The following is a 23,213-nucleotide window of genomic DNA, read 5'->3' on the forward strand; positions in this document are numbered from 1 at the left end:
AATATAAAATAACAAGAGTATTTTTGTTTTAAATTTAAAATTTAAAATTTATTCTTTTGACTGTCATAGTTTTTTTAATATTCTTAATTTCAAAATTTTACCTTCTATTAAAAATCAATGCATAATCTCCTGTTTCATCTTTATTATTTAATTTTTTTTTTCCACTCCTATTAATAATTGACAGTAGAAATAAAGATCTTAACAAAACTTAAATTTTATTACTATTGCAATATATATATATTTTAACCGAGCGACGTTAGGAGTGAGTTGAATCGCGCTAGTTTTAATTAATATTTTTTACACCGTACAACATGTTAACAACATTTAATTAATATTATTTAGAAATGTCTTTTATTAGGTTTGAGGGGGCATGTTTAAGGTACATTTTAAGCCTGGGTAGAGTAAAGAAGACGGTCTGCATCTTTCACTAAGCCGTGGCAAATGACTAAAAACACTTATTTGTATAGTGAAATGTCATGAATTTTGGTCAGTGATTTTTTATGGTATATACAGGGTGGACCATTTTAATCTATTATGGGAAATATCTCAGATTTATGATTGGATACAGAAAAATGTTTTAGACAAAAGTTGTAGAGGTCAAAGGGAGTCAACTTTTGGTACCAACAACTTTGACCTTGAACTTGTTATTGAAGGTCATTTCAAGGTCAAGATCATTTTTTTCAATAGGAAGAACTACTTTTGACTCCGGATTTGAAAAGTGCAGAAAATTTTACGTTCAAAATGATATTTTGAACAAGGTCACGGAAGGTCATATGAAGGTCAAATTTACGAAAATTGTTAAATAATGTGTGTTAGCTCGGAATAACGGTTGGAAACATCAAAATGTTTTTAAAAAACGTTGTCCAGGGTGGACAGTTTCACTTTCTGGTTGCAATAACCTTGACCTTGAATTTGGTTCTCAAGGTTATGTCAAGGACAAATTGATTTTTCGAGCGAGAACCCCTACTTTTGATCTCCGATTTTCTAAAAATAAGAGAATGCCCGTTGGAAATGCTAATCAAGGTCATGGTAAGGTCGTGTTAAGGCCAATTTACTTTGCACTTCAAAAGTTAAAAATAAATATTTGAAGGTCAAAAGACATCAAAGATCTTGAACATCTGTCTAATTTTGAGGTAAAATTAGCCTAAAATATCAAAACATTACATGAAATCCATTAATTTTTTTAAAGACAAATCTTTCTCACTTGGTATTTTACATTTTTTAAAAGATAGAAAATCAGCCAAGTACCTATGACTTTCTCAAAGCTTTTTACTTCCTATTTTTAGCGTTACCCAGAAACATCGACGTGGACGTAATAGGATTATGTTTCCGTTGGGGTGCTTTATTACAGCTTCCACATCCCCTTAATAGGTGTTGCGATATAAGTGATGCAGTTTTCAGTTAAACGAAGTATACAGGGTGAGACAACTGATTTTTGAACCTTAATATCTGCGAAACTAACTCGTTACGTAAACAGCCCAAAGAATGGGATCAAAGTGATCTATAATGCTAACTGAATGCAAAATTTGAACTTGATTATTGTCTTTTTGCTTCATTTATCGCGTTTCATGTGAAAACGACTTTTTTAGTTTTATTTTCCATAAGAATCTGCCTCATGAAAAGACTTAAAATTAAAGTAGTGTATAGTTCTAAAAATCTTCAATAATCATGACATTTTTTAGAAAAGTTCAAGATTTAGTTTCGAAATTGCAATATTTATAAAATTGCACTTTAAGATGTATAATAAAAGAACGACGAACGATAATATAAATTCACTGCGTCGAAAAGACCAGTAATTTAATTTTCTTACAAATACATATCAAGCAATTTACTTTCATCAACTTTTTTAATAATTTATCAGAAAAAACTGAATTCTCAAAACTAAAAAATCGCTATAAAAAAATGCGTTAACAAAATGTAAAAACGGGCTTTTTTTGCCACCATGTTACAGTAAAAACAAAAAAAAATAAGACTTGGTGGCTTAAAATTCACTTAGTAGAAGCTAAGATACAGGCGTATACATACGCACACACACATACATCCATACGGACATTTTCCAAAAATACTATTTTTCGACTTAAAATGCATCAAAACACACTTGCAACATATTTTTACGCAAACTCCAAAAATCACTATTACAAAGCTTCCTTAGGAAGGAAGCAATAAGGTAACGAGTATGTTAGCTTTATACTTATAAACTAATTTCATCAGCTAAGAACTACCCTGGTAAAAATTTAACGAGTCGGACTGTTCAGGATATTATCTGTTCGCCAGTTTCATTCTCTAATTTTTAAATATAAAACTTGCGAAAAACTACTATCGAACTCGCCAAGGCGGCAGACAAGTTTTGTTATGAGCAGACGATTGATATATATATATATATATATATATATATATATATATATATATATATATATATATATATATATATATATATATAGGTATATATTATACACACTTTGTAAGTTAACAAAGACACATTTTTTGCATACATTCAATTAAAACGTTAATGGGTATAATACAAAAAATTGAACAGCATTTACGACGAACTATGTAAAAGAGACCATATGACAATTATTCACCGTGTATTAATCAGTCAACGCAATTTCCAAGTTAAGATCCTTGTTTATCATTGTGCTGTACACTATATACACATATTAATACTGCTCGGTTGTAGCGGTGCCTGTTGACGAAATCGACTTTTATATACTAATGTTGTATGCAGTGAATGTAAAAAGAACAATTTATCCGGATATCTTGATGCCTAAGAATACTTGACCGTCGCGGGCCGAGAGGTTAGACTCGAGGTTAGGTGCTGGCGGCCATGTTTACTCGCAACGCGGCGCAGCTGATAGCAGTTTCAGTGCATTCACGCTTTTTTGGAATTGAAAATTAATAGTATTCTTTGAAATTAAGACCAATTTTATTCTACTAATATATAGAACTTATCAAAGTGTAGCATACTGATTCAATATTAACAAAAAAATATCAATAAACAGCCCTTATTCGTGAACTAAAAAGCTGAAGTTTTGCGAGTTTTTCTGTAGTTTCCAAGCAGTAAGCGTCTCGAATTTGACAGGGTTTTTCGCGAGTTCGATAAGCAGTTTGTCACGATTTCGTGCATCCATCGTTAATTTTTCGGTAGAAACTCGTGAAGCTTTTTACCAGCGTAGCAATCGCTGTACACTCTTATAAACTAATGTTAGCTAATAAAAAATGGAGCAACATCAACAAAATACGCAATTGATTAACGCTTTACATCAGAGATCAGCCTGGTAGAAAATACACCATATTTTTGATTGCGCAACTAATTTTCACAAAATCTGCTGAAAATTCTTTCTAAAATAGAAGGAGACTAATTTGAGGTTAGGATGTTAGGATTATCTTTGACTAAAAAATTAATTCGATTATATTAATACGTAATTTCTTATATTCAATGTAGCCCTACTCTACATTCCGCACAAAGTTTATGTAATATACATAACTCTTTACTTTATTTTACTTGACCAAACCAAGTCATCAACTTTTATTTCATTTAAATGCTATCGGATTGAAAAAATTGGATATTATTTATATTGGCATAATAATAGTGTAAAGTGTCTTATTTAACAAAAATTAACTTTAAATGAACCCATTAGAACATTTACTAAGACTTGTTTAATACATCAGATAGAAATTTTACATTCTGCTTAGCTAAAATATGAAATCAGCTAATAAGAATTATTGTACAATGCATGTTATTTTAACTTATTGTTATTTTATTAGCTTTTGGCATTTCCATAAAGAGTACATATCGATAAGTGTTAATTAATAGTTCAGATCAGAAGTTATTTAAAAAATTTAATAGAAACTTAAGCACTGGATCGTAGTTTTAAATTCCAGAATATGATAGTTATATGATAGTTGCATTAAATATAGCAAATTTAAGTATCAATGAAATTGAACTAATTTATTAGCCGACGAAAAGTCGTGCTATATACGTAGTGGAATGGCAAAGGTTATGTTGCTTGGAGTTGGTGATAGTTTAGTCATCCACGAATCAGTATAGAATTGATCTTTAAGCATTTTCTATCTTTGATTCGTAAATAAATTAATATGAAAAACATATTGTATTATTATAATGGCGCCAAAATCATGTATGTAATGTAATTAACTTATATGAACTAAACTTTTAATTTAATATAGGTTTATTTTGCAGAATTAGCTAGTTTTTAGCTAACGATAAGGTCAGTTTTCTACCAGGGCGATGATTAAATCATTTTGCGAAATCCGATATTTTCTGCTTATCTCTATTTTTAACAATAATAAAAATTAATAGATCAATTATATTATCAATATTATACCAAATAGCTATAAACAAATCTGCAATTTTTCCATGCTTTTAAAAATAATTTTTGCATTTTGTAGATTATGGATTTCACGATGAAAAAATATGGAAATATTGCATGTCTAAGATATATCGAATTATGAATTTTTTTGCAAAAACTAGTACCCGAACAACGGTTACAATATTCACTGCTTTAAAGCTTCTATTTAATATATGGCAGCAACACTACCAAGCCAGCGCAATATTGTTTGCAAAATATGGTATTATCAACAGTGCCCACACCCTAAGTATTAATTAATTGAACGTACTTTCCTTCCGTACTGTCATAACTGGATGTCGAACTAATATCTTTATTTTTCTTCCGCAATTGTACTTGTTCGCCTTCTATTTCGATTGTGTCAGGCCAATCCAAGCTTCCTTCAGGTAAACTTAAGTCAGATCCAGCACTTGGTAGAGATGATTGTCTATTTATATAAATATTATATATTAATTTGCTCAGTATTTGTAGAATACAAAATAATAATCCATACCTGCACATCGTATGCGTATCACTAAAAGTAACTCTAGGCCCACTTAATCCTTTTACTTTGAGTGATGCAGATCTGAATAGTGTAGATTAAAGATATAGATATGCTACTAATGAAAAAAGTATTTTAAAATACTTACCTACTAGGGCCACTTTTGGGACTACTTTCATAACTTCCAGAGTTAGCCGAATTTATTTCTAAATTTAAATCTTCAGGACTTTCTATATGATGTTCTGGCGTAGGTGATGGCACAATAAATGATCTCGATCTATATGAATTAGATTTGCCTCCAAGCCCCAATTTTCCCCGTATTCCCGAAGCTTTTACTGATTGCCGTCTTAATTTTTGTATCATATCACTATAAATAATACAAAACATTAACACTGTTACATTAAACAAAAGTTTACATTCAATAACCTACCGTCTGAAATCTTTGAATACTACAGCTTCTAATTCATGTAACCGTTTCATTTCTTGCTCAATTGTACCATGTGATGCACCTAGAGACCTCAAGTCGTTAATAATTTTAGCTTGTTCGTTCATTTCTTTTTCAATTAGCTTGGAACGCTTTTTGGCATCGATAGAAGGATCAAAAACAAAAGCTGGCAAACGATCTGTCCAGTTCTTTGATTTCTTTATTAAAATACTTTCTTGACTGGTCCTGTTATCTGGCTGATCAATATCGTCACTGTCATAATCAAGAGAAGCATAAGCGTCGTCTTCTTCTGATCCGGTCAACATTGTCAGAGTATGCCCAAGCGCAGAAAGTTGTTGACCTACGCTTACGTCTAAATGAATATCGACTCCTTCCATCTGCCATTGAACGTTTAGTATCCACTTTGCGTTTTCTGTTACTTTAGCTACAAAAAAAGTATGTTTTGAAAATAAACTGTAAACTATACGGTACACTTGCTCGCGATGGTACAATTGTATACTTATATTCATAATTTACTCTTTTTGACTATTATTATTTTGTAAGAAATTAGCACCTAAGCATTTCTATGAAAAAGTTTCACGTATCATTTCTTCTGAATTTTAAAAAGTCGAGTTTCTCCTCATTGCATTTTAATCGCGGGTAAGGGTACAAATTTTGAAAATTAAAAATTAGAAACGGTAAAGACTAGAAATTCAAAATTTATAAACAGAGATTTTGAAATGAATAAATTTATAAAACAAAAATCTTGAATTTAAATATTGCGAAAGGGGATATTTGTGTTTGAAATATCGTGGAAGGGATATTTTTAGGAATTTCCAAATTTAGGTTTTTAAAGTTATACCTTTCATTATAATTTAATTCAACGACGATTCACGACAACCATTCAAATTACAATCAAAAGACAATTTTTACGTACAGAAGCTAAAGTTCTAAAAGTTGTTTACCCGATCGAAACTTATTACCCTCAAGTCAGACAATGTTACAAATGCTTTAGATTTGGACATATTAAAACAAATTGTAAAGCTCCCAATGAAAGATGTATAAAACGCGGAAATAACAGACATGAAAACAAATATGAATGCCCATATGATCAAACCCAGCCAAATCTCTCATTGCATTCAAAATCATTGATCGATTGATAAAAGTTGTTCAAAAAGAATTGAGAAACAGGAAATCAAAATTAAAGATATGGCAACGGATAACAATGCATTAATAGCAGAATCGAAAAATCAACTGAAAAGCAAAAGTCTTTTAATAATTCTCAATTTCCACCAATAAAAAAATTACGCAAACTGACATATTGCTAGATTCACAAAACAGTGCTCTGTTCACTGATAAGGTGAAATCCTATATTACCCAAAACAAATCACCTACACCAATCCGACAAACTCAACTCAATGATGAATGCATGGATCAAGTAAATAATCCCCTTTTCACCCTTGCAATAAAAATCAAACGTAAAAAAAATCAAACCCAAAAAGAGAACTCAATAAGTTACATGCAGAATGTCTATCTTACCAGAATAGTAACTCTAAACAACAAAATATTTTGTACACAACTACTCAATATTAAAATCAACAAAACTATGAAAATCTAGATCTCAAATTGATACAAAAATAAGCCTCATAGAGTAAGCCCCTAATAAATTCTGCACAAAGACATCAAAATTGATTATCTAGTTAAAAAAAATACATTTACATAAAATAGAATTGATTTAGAAAAAGATCAAAGAATATTATAATAATATAAGAATTCTAAAGATAAATAGAACCCAAACAAAACCATGGATGATTGTAATACAAATATCTCAAAACGTTAAAAAATTATAACGTTAAAAACAACTTCAAAATATTAAAATGGAACTGCCGTTCAATTTTAAATAAAATAAATGGTTTAAAATCAATAACAGATAACTATGGCATTATCATGCTATAAGAGACATGGCTTAACAAGCAAAATAATATTCAAATAAAAAATTTTAATTTTATTGGCAAAGATAAATCTTTAAAAAATAATAATAAAAAAGATCGTGGAGGAGAAGTATATATACTAATTAGATCAAATCTGAAATTCGATACAAGTCTTTAAGGGGTCCAGCCTGGGTTATATCCTACAAAAAACAACAAAATATTCGCCTAAAAAATTTTTTTCTTTTCACGTATATTAAAAAACAAAAAATATTTACACTATACACTATTTCTATCGAGAAATATCATATATACTATACAAAATCACTGACCAAAATTCATGACATTTTACTATATAAATAAGTGTTTTTAGTCACTTGCCACGGCTTTGTGAAAGAACTGGACCGTCTTACTCTACCCGGGCTTAAAATGTTAAAAGATTAACGACCAGCTACTTAAACAATTCTTGCACCTACGTGTTGACCAATCTTCAAATTATATGCTCAATTTTTTGCAATCATTTATCAACATTTTTAACAAAGTGGTTAGTCTCCAAAGTTGGGCTTCAAAAAAGTCGGTCAAAAAATTCCATTTTTTTTCCTTCTGGCTGCCACTACAATTGCAATTTGGATTTGTATCAAACCCAACCTATATCATTTCAATACTGAATAGTTAAGCTTTAATGAACAGCTAATCCCAATAGTAAGCGATTTTTTTCTTCAAGATATTCAACAAAGAAGCCAGAAGACTATCATTTTTTAACCGATAGTAGGGGCGGAGACAGTTTTCGTCGGATTTATATGGCCAAGGCATCGCCAAGGTTATCAATGTATTTTCGCGTCCTAAACACGAATTTTAAAGGCTGAAAAACGTACGTCAGCACAAGACAACCTAACTGAATTTTTCTTCGCGTTAGATCTGCTACTTTACAAACTCTCAAACATAATGATTTCATAATGCTTTTTTTATACAATATCGACTTTGGACTTTTTTAAAAGTGAAATCAGTAATCGACTTCCAAAGCTCGCAGGTGGCCAATCTTATTAAAAAAATTTGTTGAAAGTTCCTTGTGACAAAAAACTTAAGATACTTGTGTATTCCGTCCCATGTACTTTGATAACCGAGTTGTGTACATAGCTTTATATATTTATGCATATACTTACAAAACGGGTTACTTCCCACAAGCATATTCCGTTTACTCTTAAGAGAAAATAAATTTGAAATAGGCTACAGCGAATTTTTACTATACGCAAAAGGATACGATTTGCTTCCTTCATATATACTTGATTGAAAGGAATAATGAAGTGCTTTGAGTAGTAATTTTTTTTATATCATTGTAAGAGTGCATTTTATACGTTTTTGGATACAAAAAATCTTATTTTTAAACATTTTTAATAGGAAAACTTGGTAACTTAAAAATAAAAACCTGAATGTTATTGTAAACATATTTAATTTTGAAAATATATTTAGAGAAAAGGTTTTTCTCTATCTGATGCTGTCCCTCGGTGGTTTTTAAGAAAAAAAAAACAATTTTTAAAAAAAAATTACAAGACGCTAAAGATTTTATTAAAAATAACAAAAACATCATGTTCACTTTAGCCGACAAAGGAAATCTGACCGTTGCGATGCTGAGATCCGATTACATCGAAAAAATTGAACTACAATTGTCAGATAGAAATACATACACCAAAATAACGAAAAATCCAGTTTCAAACATTTTCGGGAAAAAATACAGTAAATTCAAATTCACACAAACAGACACCACCTTGCCAAAATGTTATGGACTACCTAAAATTCACAAAAAAGATATTGCTTTACGACCTATTATCTCTGCTATCGGCTCACCTACGTATTTTTTATCGAAAAGCCTTCTTAAAATATTACAAAATAGCATAAAAAAACCTGACTCATACGTAGAAAACAGTTATGATTTCATAGAAAAAATTAAAAATGTCTTAGTCCCATCGAACCATCGCTTAATCAGCCTCGATGTAAAATCACTCTATACCAACATTGACAAATCATTAGTCAAGAAGAGCATCGAAAAAAGATATATACAAATTGTACAAAAATCTGAAATACCTCTCAATGAAATCTTGTTGGCTTGTGAATTACTTATGGAGAATACAAATTTTATAAACAGCTATTTGGCACACCAATGGGCTCTCCGATCTCGGGTTTCTTTGCTGACATTGTCATGGATGATCTCGAAAGGGATCGCCTATCTAAACTATCGTTCAAACCAACATTCTTTTATCAATATGTCGACGACATTATTACATGTGTGCCGAATGACAAACTCGACGAAATTTTTAAAATATTCAATTCTTACAACAATAGATTACAATTTACTCACGAGACTGAGATCGATAACTCCATAAGTTTTCTAGATGTTGTATTGATTAAAGACAATGATAAAATAGTAACTGATTGGTACACCAAACCGACCTTCTCTGGCAGATTTTTAAATTACACATCACAACATCCTATGTCTCAAAACATCACTATGGTGTACAATCTTGTCGATAGAGCGATAAAATTATCCAACAAGAAATTTCACAATAACAACATTCAAAACATCAAAAAATTACTGCATGAAAATCATTATCCACCAGCCTTCGTTAACACATATATACGAAAAAGAATGTCAACGTTAACATCGAAAACATTATCAAGGCAACAGATTAGCAGTAATAAAAAACGCAATATTGTAAGCCTACCCTATGTTCAAAGTTTTTACGAGCAGACCAGTCATACATTCAAGACTCTCAACATCGAAACTGTACCAAAAATAAATAGCCAAATGAAAAACATCATCATAAAAGGCAAAGATCTAGAAAACAACGTTGTCTATAAACTTGAATGTAATGACTGCTCTGCCACGTATGTAGGCCAAACTAAAAGGAATGTGTGTATACGTATAAATGAACACAAAAAATCGAAAAATACTGTAATCTCCGATCACGTCAACAATCTGAATCACACTTTCAATTTTGAAAACTACTACATTAAAGACAGAGAGATCAATTTAAATAAAAGACTAGTTTCCGAAATGCTACACATACGCCTACAAAAAAACGGTATTAATAAGAAGGAAGACACTCAAAATTTAAATACAGTATACACACACCTTATACATCAGCTGAAAACAAAACAAACAGAAGCCAGGCTCTGACGTCGATAGCGGAAGAAATTATCAACATGGCCGCTCAACTCTCTTCTCACTGCTCCTGCTAACACGACGAAAATCTCGACTCGCGCGAATTAGAATCGAACAGCTGAGAGAGAAACACTGTTCACCTACGTTCCCCCCGCCGCGCGGTGGGGAAGCGCCTTCTCGACAAAACTTTGTACCGATCTTCTCCATAATTGTAAGTTCTTCACACTGTACATATATTATTATACAACAAGTTTTTAATAAATTTTTTCACATCAGTCTCCTGATGAGGGCGACATTGTCCGTCGAAACGTCGAGAAGAAAAGAGAAAATGTCTTAAAGTTTTTCTCTCCTTTCTCACCACACGACCTGCCTCGGGAAGACAGATAGAGACGAACCAATATATTTAATTTTTATTGAAATAAACACTTGACAAACAAATAATTATGCTCTCGCGGTGAATAACTCGTATGTGTGTGTATCCGGGTGACTAATCTTACTTAAAAATTTTTAGGGACCTTTGGCACAAAACTAAGATGTTTTATGTTTATATCAAAAAATACCCCATAAAATTACCTGAAGGCCTTGGTGGCCCCTTCCTAGTATGTATCTTTACAAAGTTCATTATGTTTCATTATGTTTCAGTTCATTGCTAATCGGTTATGTTCAGTTCATTATAGCTGCAGCGGCCTTAAGCATTGATAACATTACGGTCAAGTGTCATGGCATGGAATTACAGGGAATTAGGAATACTTCAAGCTATTTGTTCCGGTAAGTGTACTAGGAACGTCTATAGGTCATGACTCTTATTGAGTTGAGCCTAAACATTTATAAATTTTCAAACTTATCTTAAAATTAGTACTAAATCTTTTGACAAGTTTATACATTAGTAAATGAGTATTTCGATTGTTTATTATGTCGATATTCAACGTCAAATTTATCGTCTAATAATATTATGTGCATGCCTCGGTTCAAACTCGTAGTCCCTAACTCATTAACCTATACATCCGACACCTATACCAGTCAAGAAAAAAAGCTACCTATTTAAACTTGAGAAACTTAGCAAAAGCACCTTAAACAATATTTCTTAAAATCATTGAAAGAAATTTGTTTAATATGTGTCGTAATATATAAATATAGATTTAAAAAATATGATCACATTCGAGTGTTAATAATTTAAGATTTTTTACCAGATTTATCTTGTTTTTGTGCTATTGTTCGACTGCATACTTCATACGTTCCTTCAGAAACAACGCACAAATTCATGATGTTATTATCACTCATGTCTGGTTTCCAGTCATCTAGTGATGTTTCAAAGTCTTCTGCGAAACGTAAGCATAATCCTATAAATCTAAAAAAAGCGTTGTCACAAATAAATATTAAATAGTATTCATCCTCTCGTAACAGTACATTATGCAACAAGGGGCGACGGTAGCAGATTTTTCCCGCGGGTGGGTTTACTGCCCAAGCGAGCAGGTTTTACGTGAGGGTGCGTTCAATCACCCGAAGGAAAATCTACTTTCTTCCTGTGTTGCATATAGTATTTCATCCCACTTTCGGCCGAAACGCCTATTTGAATCTAAAAAGCGGGGTCAAAAAATTCGAATTTTTAGTAATACTTTTTCTCAGCAAATTTTCTCATTTTTCCTGAAAATTTCTTATTTTCTCTAAAATATGCTACTTTTGCCTCGCATTTCAGGGACAGAAAGTGGTCATTTCGTTCGAGTGTGGAATGAAACCTATTCTTTCCTACCTAGCTTTGCTCACTAAACTGCCACTGCTGCATGCAGAAATACTTGTATTTTCTAAAGTTATAACAACAGCGCCTCGCGAATCTCCGTCGTAAAGTCCTCTACTAAGCCCCCAATTTTTAGGAGGGAGTGGATTTAATGGTATACAAATACCCATATCATCTATTGTTAATTGAAGGAACAACGTCCCTAAATGAGGAGCACTTAATTGGCTAGTTAATTGACCAAATGGAACCTTTTCAAATACTTGCTGAGTAGCTGTCAACACTTCTTTATTCAGATTTGACCGTTTTTCATTCCAGTATTCATAAGCATTCTTATAATTTAGCCACACAAGTATGGCTTTATCAACAGCCATTGGTTGGATGTAAATAAGAGGTCGCTTTAAAGTTATCAACACCACTTCCTTGTCTTCCCCTTGGGCCATTTCTTCTTGAAAAGCGTTTCTCAATCCAACACGGGTGTTGAAAAACGCAAATTGTTGAAATTCAGGTTCGGCCTCTTCGAACATAACGTTCTTCAGCAGTTGTCCAAGACTTAAATTTATATCAACCTGTGCTTTTCCAAAAAGTTTCATGTATGGATTTGGTTGAGTAGAACCTGAAACGTTCTGTACTCGATTTGAAAGTTGAAATTCGAAGGCACCGGTTTCTAGACGTACTGCAGAATTAGTAGGTGTCGTTGCCGTCAGCTGGATTCTCTGATAGTTTTGATACTCAAATTAGAAAATGTTATAATCATTTCTAAATCTACAGCCTTATTTCTAGTGGATACTTACTTTTATACGAATAATAAGAGAAAATAGAATCCTCTTAAGACTGGACGTACCAGCAGGCTCCTCGTCTTCAAGCCATAAAGGGACTGGCTTTTCCCCTCCATATACTTTTTGTACAACTTCATTTACTTCCTTCATAAAAACTTTCTGAACAAAAACTAAATGATTTAAAAGATCAGTGGTCAAAGAATGTTCGAAAATTCCGATATCTGCTGTAGCACTTAAATAGTTGCCTTGTCTCAGGACGACACCATCTAAAGGATTAAGAAAACAGAATAAATTTTGTATTGTTATATAGGTAACATTTTTCTTTACATAACACGACTAAGAGTAAAACAGCATATTATTTCACACAAATATGTTTAAAGTCCACATATTTTTGCATAAAATCTTCATACTTTCTGTAAATTTTTTTTACAGAGTTTTTGCAGTTTCTGTGTGAACTCTTCATGACAGCAGAAGCGGACTTAAGTTTTAAATACTAATAATGTAATAGTATATTATGCAAGTAGGGGGAACAAAAATTGGATTTTACTTGCAAGGATAATGTTTGAGCACGAGCAGAAGTCGCAGGCGTCGGAGACGGGCAAGTCCAAAAAAGCCTCCTCGTTACACATCCTGCTACTTGCAACAAGGACATGAATAGGCCCTTTTTTACGCTCGAAAAACGAATGAGAAATCGAGGACTTAGCAACGTATTTTGTTTCGATAAATTACAATAAAACATTTTTTCTAACTCAGACATGAAATGGATCCTTTTTCATGCCAGAAAGTAGCGCCAGAAAATCTTAAAATCGTGTATTTCGAGCGTAGTTGGAGCAGGGGAAAAAAACTGTTACTTCCCAGTCACCGGGGTACGTAAAAAAAATTGTCAAGCGAAGAGAACATTTTTTTCTCCCCACTGTTTATTTTCAGTTGTGTACACCTGGGACCGAAACGTCAAATCGTGGCCTAGCGTCGTTGTAATTAGCATTGTTTGTCCAGAAATATATATATATATATGTTGTTGTTATAACGAGTACGTCTGATTTACACCTAATCTCTTAGAACTCCAACACGTAAGCCCCTCTTGGACATTCCGACATCCTCAAAGTCTCGTATTTAACATCAGAAGTGGGATATAGCAAAATCACAGGCGAAATATAGGACACCACGAAGTGCAAAATAATTATAACAGAGGCAGTGACCTTACGAAGATCGAACTTCAAGCAAGAAGCACAGTATAGAAGTACGAAGCGATGGATCAAGCTGGAGCGACCGGTAAGCAAGGCACCACTGACAGATTCAGCGAAACCACGTTCGACCGATTTCAGCAAGCAGTTCTCAACAGCGAAAGACTTGAGCGCGACAGATCAACGGAGAAGTTTGAATTTCCGCCTGCATCTCAACCCACTTTTTAAAATGCCCCGTCGAGTAACGAGAGTTTATCAAGAGCGTCTTTTGGTGGATGTTCGAGAGTAAACGGGATAAAAACCGACCAAAATCGGCAAGTTGGACTACAAAATAATAGTAGTGACATGAGTCTCGATGAAACCGGTCCTACTCGAATCAATGTTCGCACGAACAATCTATTAGCTTACTCGGAAAATCGTCAAAATCAGGTAAATAATTACAACGCCAGCGAAAATCTAGAAACATTGATGATTAGAATGATGGAAGATAGTCGGCGACGCGACGAACGTCGAGACAAACAAAAAAAGTTACAGATACCTTTAACGCTTCAAAACTACCATGTCATGCCAGATCTAAGCAGAAACATTCAAATTTTCACGGACAACGAGTCTTCAGCCGCTGCTAGAGAATGGCTCGGTAATATTGAAAGTATGTGTTTGCTGCATAATTGGGCGGATGGTTTTTCACTGGAAACGGCACGCATGCGTCAAACAAATTTTCTCTCAACTTGGCAAGGCTTTAAACAAACATTTCGAAAAACCTATGTTCGTAGCGACAGTACAACAGCCCGATGGAAGAGGATGACCGAGCGTACACAACAAAGAGGTGAAAGTTTTCAACAGTATTTCCACAGCAAGACCAAATTGTGCTTCGAATGAGGTCGAGGAATGTCTGAGGGAACAGATTTTAATCGGATTATGGTCGAGAGATTTATATAACGCAATGTCGTCGCGCGTCTGATTCCGTTGATACTTTACTACACGATATGCTAGACTACGAGTGCGCATCCGGGTTACGAGCTGAACGAATGAAATCGTATCATAATTTGAATACTGGTAGACTTCGTAACTTCAATACGGTCAACAATCAACCGTCAATATCAAGTATAACTTGGGGGAACAAATGAATACGACCGAACGCCTGATTCAACTCAGAATGGCGATGAAATGTTTCAATTGTAACACGCTCGGGCATGTTTCGAAAAACTGAGACCAACCCAGGAAGGAACCGTACTGTACACGGTACAAGCAGTTGGGACATTTTCAACGCGCCTTTCCAACTACAAGTAACGAAGTCAAGACCATTGAAGATCAACATCCCACATCGGTAAAGAAATACCTCAAACCGGTTTGTATAAATCAGACAAAGTTACGATCGTTTGTTGATATGGGCAGCGCTGCGCGTCTTATGAAAGCTAGTGTGGTTTTATTGAACCAGTATCCAATTAAGTACGAACAAATAGAGTTGAAAAGTTTCGAACTGGAATCGTACCGCGTGAAATCACCCGGCAACGTAGAAGTATCTATTTAAGTAGACGAGGCGAAGTCCATGAAGGCAAATGTCGCATAGTACCAGACGATGTCCTGACCACGGACATCCTCATCAGACGACCGTTCACAGATAATCTTAAGGTCATCTACTGCATGAAAAATGAAAATCTGATTTTCAAAAATAAGCAGGATAACTTTAACGGAAATTTTTCAAGGCGACAACTCGAATTAAAAGCATTTTCACGCTTAAGTGTAGATAGGAAAACGTTGTATTTCTTTGAGATCTACAACTTTTCTATATAACTTTTTGTTTGTAGAATGCATAGAATTCGAATTAGAGCCAAAAAACCGTTTTTAGCGATTTTTGGATGTGACCGCATTCTGCGTATACAAGCAGGATCGAGCCCAAAATAAATTTGGCACCTTACTATTACGAGGGGAGTTCGCACACAAATTTTTAGCCCGATTGATAAAAGTCTTTTAGAGATAATCGTGTAACACCAAAATTTTTATTCAAAAAACACGCAAAAATTTAACAAATTGTACCCGCATTTTAAAAAAACGTAGACGATCGGAATAAAAAAATTAGTTTTTAGATTTGTGCAAGAGGAGACTCCTCCCAAAATTTTATCCCGATCAGTCGAAAATTGCGTGAGATATCGCATCTCGCACATTTTTCGATGATAAAACTATAAGGCACTTCCGTGTCGCGGTCGTGCCTAATTAAAAAAGAAAGTCGTAATTAGGGGGTTGGCGAGCGAAGCATGCAGGGGGATACCCCCCCTCCTAGTTTTATTTATATAATATAATGCTGTCGTATTATCTATTCGTAACAAGAATTCACAATTTGTTTTTTAGGTAGCAAAGTGGAACAACGCCAAATATGCAGTTTTTAATTTTAAATAATTAATATGATACGTAAGCTTCATCTCGTTCCAATATCCATTAGCTATTTCTTTATTACAAGCGGTACTTCATCCAGTTTTTGATGTAGCCGAAAAAATCTTTAAAATAAATTCGCCACTGCGAACCGGATTGCTAGAACTAAAGATCTTTGTTTATCACCCGTCTAAGTTGAACGATATTAAATTTGATATTGGCATCATAGCGTCGGCGTTTCCATTATTTTTGAATATAACCAACCATATTGAATAGCTCTACACGCTGCTGTAATGTAGCCTACTAAACTAGCAAATTATCGTATAGAGCAATTTTCCTTTCCTTTTTTTTTATAGTCCTAAAATAGTCGGCTATTTGATATCTTTTTGATTCTGACGGTTTTAAAAACCAAGCGTAGTGATGCGGTCGCGTCCCTTAACATCTTAATATCATCGACTCATGCAAACTAAATCTCAGGAAAAACGATCGTATTTCCAGCCGTTTGTTTAAAATTGAATTGTTCTGAAAAAAAGGCGAATCAACGTGATTTCGGCTGCGTCGGGGTCTCGTATGACTTCAGACCAGTCAAGTCAATCGCAATTTCGAATCATATTATGATCATTCATTTGACATGATCAAACGGCAAGACGGCGCGTCTACTACAAGTCTAAGACAAAAATGTCTTCCGACACGTACCTGTACTTGCTATTTTTTTATTATCTCCGAAATGGCAAATTTTCGGATCAGTAATGTAATCGAGAGCATTTACAGTATTTGATTTTTCATGCATTCAATGCTACTTCATGTCAATAAATTCAATTCCGATCTGTTATTGTAATGTTTTATACCCTTTGAGTAGTAATTTTGAATCATTAAAAATAAAGGTGTAAAAAAATCCATTCACTTATTAGTTTTTAAATCTTTGAAATGTAATCGTCCATTCTAACAATCTTTATGTTTAGTTTGAATTTTTCGCGATTAGAAACAGGTAGGAAATTTATAAATTCATAACCTCTAATTACATTCTGTGTAGGCTTCACTGGAAGCTAGTGAACAAACAGCTAGGAATTTGTGCATCAGCAAGCCTGCGGGTAGGTTACAATAAATTTGAAAAATTACTTAAAATTTATAAAAAATGTTAGTTAAAACATGCATGATTTTCGCGCTTTTAAGACCTTAAAGGCGGCCCTAAAATGACTTTTTTTTGACTGGCCAGAAAAAAGGATTTTTTTGCCCGATTTTTGAAAAATTTGTAAAAATTATTAAAACATTGAAACAATGAATTTATCGGTCTCCACAAACTAAAAGTGAAAAAAAAAGAAAGAAAAGGTTACAATTTAAACGTTAGAAAAAGCAATCAAATTGAAAAAAAAGTGCGTTTCGCCCCTAATATTTACTTTAATTTCGAGTAGACCGATAAATTTCCTTATATTAATATAAAAATACGTACGAACATTAGCTTCCTTACTATATATATACATATATATATATATATATATATATATATATATATATATATATATATATATAATTGGACTTTAATCACGAATAGTTCCTTCTTATCCACAAAAAAAAAGATTCCATGAAATAAGTAAAGCGCTGTTATAGTCAGCATTTTATTTCAACTGAGAATGGAACAGTGGATATAATCACTAGTGGTCCACGAGAAATATTCAGTGGGATGAGTTAATAGCTGCACAACCAGCATCTTATTCCAATCGAGAATCTACTGTCTTCTACTGTCTTCTAGTAATTATTCTCAGTGAAATCCGTAAATATATCCTCTTTTCAGTTTACCATGTTGCGTTTAAGATAGAATCAGTCCTCATCTTACTGATGAGCTTAGCGAGAGATTCGGGGCGACACGCACTTTTATTTCAATTCGATTGCTTTTTCCACCAACACTTAAATTGTAACTTTTTCTTGCATTTTTTTACTTTTAGTTCGTGGAGACCAATAAATTCATTATTTTAACGTAAAAATACGTACGAACATTAGCTTCCTGAATCCTTAATACATATTTATTATTCAAACATGTACTGATACACACACACTCACGATCTCTGCGAAAGACGTATAGTGACATGCACATTGCAGTGATACGGGTACCAGCTCAGATAGCGGCTAAGATCACTAAGCTACAGAAGATCAGAATAGGATGGGTCAACTGTAGGATCCGGGTGGCTAACCACAAAAACGATCCGCTTAGGTGTTATAAATGTCTAGGTTTTGGCCATATCAGTAGAAAGTGCACAGTAACTCAGAAGTAAGACAGAAGTAAGCTTTGCTTTAAATGTGAAAAATATGGGCACAAAGCAAAGGAGTGTAAGAACCAACCCAACTGTGTACTCTGCAAAGGAGGCACATGGGGGAAGAGTGACCACGCAGCTGGTAGCTATGCATGCCCAGTTTGGCGAGCTGCAGTAGAAGCCACTGACAGACAAAGGAAATAAAAATAGTGCAGTTGAATATGAATCATTGCGCGACTGCACAGGACCTACTGAGCCAGTATGTCCGCATGACAGGAATCGACATAGCCATCGTCTGTGAAGAATACAGAAACCTGGACAAACCATCGTGGGATATGGACAGTACTGGTAAAGCGGCGATATGGGCATGCGGAGACGCCACTTTCCAGGAAAAAATGACAAGACGTAATGAAGGATTCGTACGCGCTAAGGTCGCAGGCGTACACATTTGCAGCTGCTATGCTTCACCCAACACGTCAATAGAACAATTCAGACAACTGTTGGATCGAATAGTACAGGATGCTGTTGGAAGAAAACCGGTACTGATAGCAGGCGATTTCAACGCCTGGGCAGTAGAGTGGGGCAGCCAAAGGATGAACGCATGAGGACAAGCGCTATTGGAAGCATTCGCTCTCCTTGACTTGGTCTTATTTAACCAGGGATGATCTTACACATTTCAAAGAGTAGACGCAGGGTCCATCATAGATCTCACGTTTGTCAGCAGCTGCCGGATTGGTTCAGTTAGATCATGGATGGTGAGCGATCATTACACAAACAATGACCACCAAGCGATAATAATGGAGATAAGAATATCAAAACAGAGATCCAACGGGAGGGCAATGACAAAAAAGTCGGCTGAAAAATGAAGGATTATGATAAGAAGACATTCCTGCTGGCTCTAGAAGAAATACAGCTGTCTGGATCTGCGAATGATAAGGTCGAGCAGGTAATGGGAAATATTACCCGAGCCTGCGACGCAACAATGCCAAGGAGAACTCCCAACAATAGACGACCACAGCGGGAAACGGGAACAGCAGGCTAGGAAGAAATACTACAAGACTGGTCGTGGTAAAGAAATAGTAGACGCCCTAAATAAGGAAATGAAGAATGCTAAACGGATACTCAAGAGGAAAATCCAAAAGAATAAACGACAGTGCCTGAAAGAGTTACAGGACGAGGTTGAGCTGGACCCCTGAGGGCGACCGTACCAAGTGGTAATGAAGAAGATAAAAGGAGGTTATATCCCCCCTCCTAAAAGCCCGGAATTGCTGAACCGTATTGTGACCACACTGTTTTCCCTTCAACTGGAAGTAACAGCTATTCCTGAAGCGGAGGTGAATGACGAAACCATTCCAGCAATCACCACAGAGGAATTACTGCCTGCATGTAAAAGAATTGGGAACAACAAGGCTCCTGGTCTGGACGGCATACCCAATATTGCATTGAAACAAGCTATACAGGCACGCCCCGATGTGTTAGTGGACTTGCACAACTCATGTCTTGAAGAAGAGACATTTCCTAAGAACTGGGAAAAGCAACGCCTGGTTCTACTACCAAAAGGATATAAGCCACCTAGAGAAGCTTCCTCATACAGGCCACTCTGCATGCTGGACACCCCGGGCAAGATCTTAGAGCGCATAATCGGCGTTAGAATGGACCAAGTCATTGAAAAAGCAGGCGGACTTGCGGAATATCAATACGGCTTCAAGAAAAAACGCTCCACTCTTGATGCCATAAGCTTAGTAGTTGACACAGCTAGAACTGCAACAGAAGGAAAAAGATGGAAAGTAGAATCCAAGAAATACTATGCTATTATTACAGTGGATGTTAAAAATGCGTTTAACTCAGCCAGCTGGGGCAAGGTACAGGAGGCACTACGGAAAAAAGAAGTACCCGCATATATAAGAAGGATTATGTCTGACTACCTGAAAAACAGAACCCTTTCGTATGACACAGAGAGCGTCACGAAAACCTATCAAGTAACCGGAGGGGTCTTACGAGGGTCAGTGCTCGGCCAACTATTGTGGAACATCATGTACGATGGCGTACTTAGGCTAGAGCTACCCGAAGGTGCAACAGTTGTAGGGTTCGCAGATGACATTGCAGTAGTGGTAGTACCAAAGCAAAAGGAAGAGGTGACGGAAATCGCTAACGAGGCAGTAAGTATAATCCACGATTAGCTAAAGCAGACTGGACTTGAGCTTGCTAGCTATAAAACGGAGGCTATTCTTATATCCAGTAGAAAGAAAATAGAGACAATAACGCCGTCAGTGGACGGACACTAAATAAACTCTTAGCCGACTATTAAGTACCTGGGAATCACCATAGACGCCAGACTAACGTTTAAGAAGCATCATGAGAGGGCGAGCAATAAGGCAGCAATAGTCGGTGCTGCACTAGGTGGGCCAACGCAGGGCCGAAGGTTACTCCTAGCCAGTGTAACTACATCAATTATGTTATACGTTGCCCTAATATGGGAGGACGCTATGTTGGTGAAGTTCTATGCACGAAAGCTGTCAACAGTTTATAGGAGAAATGCATTGCGGGTCGCTTCTGCTTACCGAACAGTAGCAGAAGATCCGTAAGTGTGTTAAAGCTTTGGATAAAGAGAAAGACTGTTTTTGGTACTTGCAAGAAAAGTTTCTCGTAATAAGTGATGCTAAGTTGAAAGAGGGTATTTTTGATGGTCCACAAATTCGCCAACTTTTTGAAGATGCCAATTTTATTACAAGCATGGACAACACTGAAGAAGCAGCTTGGCGGTTATAGGCTCGTATTAGGCACATTAAAATGAACTAAAATCATGTATAATACACTCACAAGAAAACTTTTTAACATTTACCAACGTCTATAAATGCGATTTTCAGTGATCTTTTACGGGTTTTCACGGGTTTTCAGTGATTTTTCACGGTTTTTCGCTATTTACTCAAAATTTTAGGGGTGTACGGGCAAAACGGACACCGAATTCGGATTCAGCGCGTCAAAATACATAGGGATATATGGGTCTAGTCAAAAGTACTCCTCACTTTTTTTCTTTGTGTGCCGGTGTAATTAGAGGAGATTGGAAGAGTCTCCCGAATGTGCGAGAGTGCTCGTGTGTTCGTGTAAGTTATAGGTGCAGCACGTTGGCACTAGGAGGTGCTAACGCCCGGACGAGCCAGCAACCATTCCGATCAGCACTAGAGGAAGGAGGCCAGCTAGTCCGCCACCACCATCGAGAGGACAAGAGCAGCCAGCAACATCGGTGTGGGAGAGCCAATGAAGCCAGCGACGATGGGAGCACCGACAGACGTCCACCAGGAGCCTCGAGTGGAGAGAGAGAGAGAGAGAGAGAGAGAGAGAGAGAGAGAGAGAGAGACGCAACTCGGTGAAATGTATGCACAGTTCGCTCGCTGCATCTTCTCGCCCTATCCCTTTGATCCGGGCAAAACAATATGCGTGCGCACAATAAGGTGAGGATGCAACGCTTCGGTATACTCTTGATGCAGCGGAATGTATGTGCAGTTCGCTCGCTGCATCTTCTCGCTCGATATTGATGGCAGTTAGGCTTATATTTAGCCTTTGGCGAGTTAAGTTTTTAATTTTGCTAAAAAGCTTGTACATATTTTTTGAAAGCTACTCAAATTTGTATGAATATCACAATATAAACTCGATTTTACTTTGATGTATATCGTTCATTAGGAAAGCTAAAGGAATAAGGGTAAATAAATACAAATTTTTTTCTATCAATTTATATTATTTACTACCATGCTTTACATCTTTGCATCTTCCAAGAATAGTTAATATAATAAGATCTTGATTTTTATATAAATTTATAACTTCATATTGATGGCTTCGCCTGTTCCGGCAGGTTCTTAACTTTTTCAAATAAAAATACGTTGTGTACTTTCATTATTTGAGTTGTGATCCCCCTTATGACGGCGAAGATTTCAAAATATTCGGTGTACTGCTCGATGGCCAGTACGATGGTCCTAATTTCTGCAGGACATGGATCATTCCATTCCGAGGAAACGCGTACCCTCGAAAAAATATAGAAAGCGCCGTTCATGATATTCGCTTTCTGAAAAATAAAAGTAATTTTTTTTATTATTAAGTGTTTAAAAGTAGCTACGCGTCAATAAGATTTTAATCAAAAACATTTGCAGAAGAGCAATTTAAGAATCGAAAACGTATTTTTTTCAGTAACGGAAACTTAGTTATCCTCGTTTACACTATATATAAAATACTATATCAAATATAGACCTTATTAAAGACCCACAGGAGTATAGATATAGTTATACAATAAGTGAGAAAAAAAGTAGTACCTTACATCCCAACTTTTGAATAAGGCAGTGCTCTGATTACTACAAATTTTGCATGTAATTGTTCAAAATACCCTTTCTGCAGGAAGCTAGCTTATAAGCTTCCGTCGGCTCTATCCATAACATATACATATATATAATTTTTAAGCTTCATCGGTGCATCGCTTAATTCAAAAGTTAGAATGCAACGTAAAACTACTTTTCTCGCTTACTACATAGCTGTATCTGTACTGCCGAGTTG

General features: G+C 35.2%; 1 protein-coding gene across 17 annotated transcripts in view; it reads right to left on the reverse strand.

The window, feature by feature from the left end:
* LOC100114775 (transmembrane protein KIAA1109) overlaps nt 1–23,213 on the reverse strand; it is a 504,143-nt gene that overhangs the window by 417,456 nt on the left and 63,474 nt on the right. For 16 of the 17 annotated variants that reach the window (XR_004226571.2, XR_004345179.1, XR_004345180.1 and 13 more), the window contains 7 exons: nt 12,884–13,134; nt 12,108–12,805; nt 11,545–11,705; nt 5,276–5,714; nt 4,994–5,212; nt 4,858–4,929; nt 4,636–4,791 (listed from right to left, as the gene is read on the reverse strand). Coding sequence is in view for 14 of the 17 variants with exons in the window: in XM_031922441.2 (XP_031778301.1) it covers nt 4,636–4,791; nt 4,858–4,929; nt 4,994–5,212; nt 5,276–5,714; nt 11,545–11,705; nt 12,108–12,805; nt 12,884–13,134 (1,996 nt within the window). In the remaining 3 variants the exon portion in view is untranslated. The remainder of the gene's footprint in view (nt 1–4,635; nt 4,792–4,857; nt 4,930–4,993; nt 5,213–5,275; nt 5,715–11,544; nt 11,706–12,107; nt 12,806–12,883; nt 13,135–23,213) is intronic. The other variant, XM_031922444.2, reaches the window with a different exon arrangement.

Source organism: Nasonia vitripennis, assembly GCF_009193385.2.
Source record: "Nasonia vitripennis strain AsymCx chromosome 1 unlocalized genomic scaffold, Nvit_psr_1.1 chr1_random0016, whole genome shotgun sequence".
Taxonomy (NCBI): domain Eukaryota; kingdom Metazoa; phylum Arthropoda; class Insecta; order Hymenoptera; family Pteromalidae; genus Nasonia; species Nasonia vitripennis.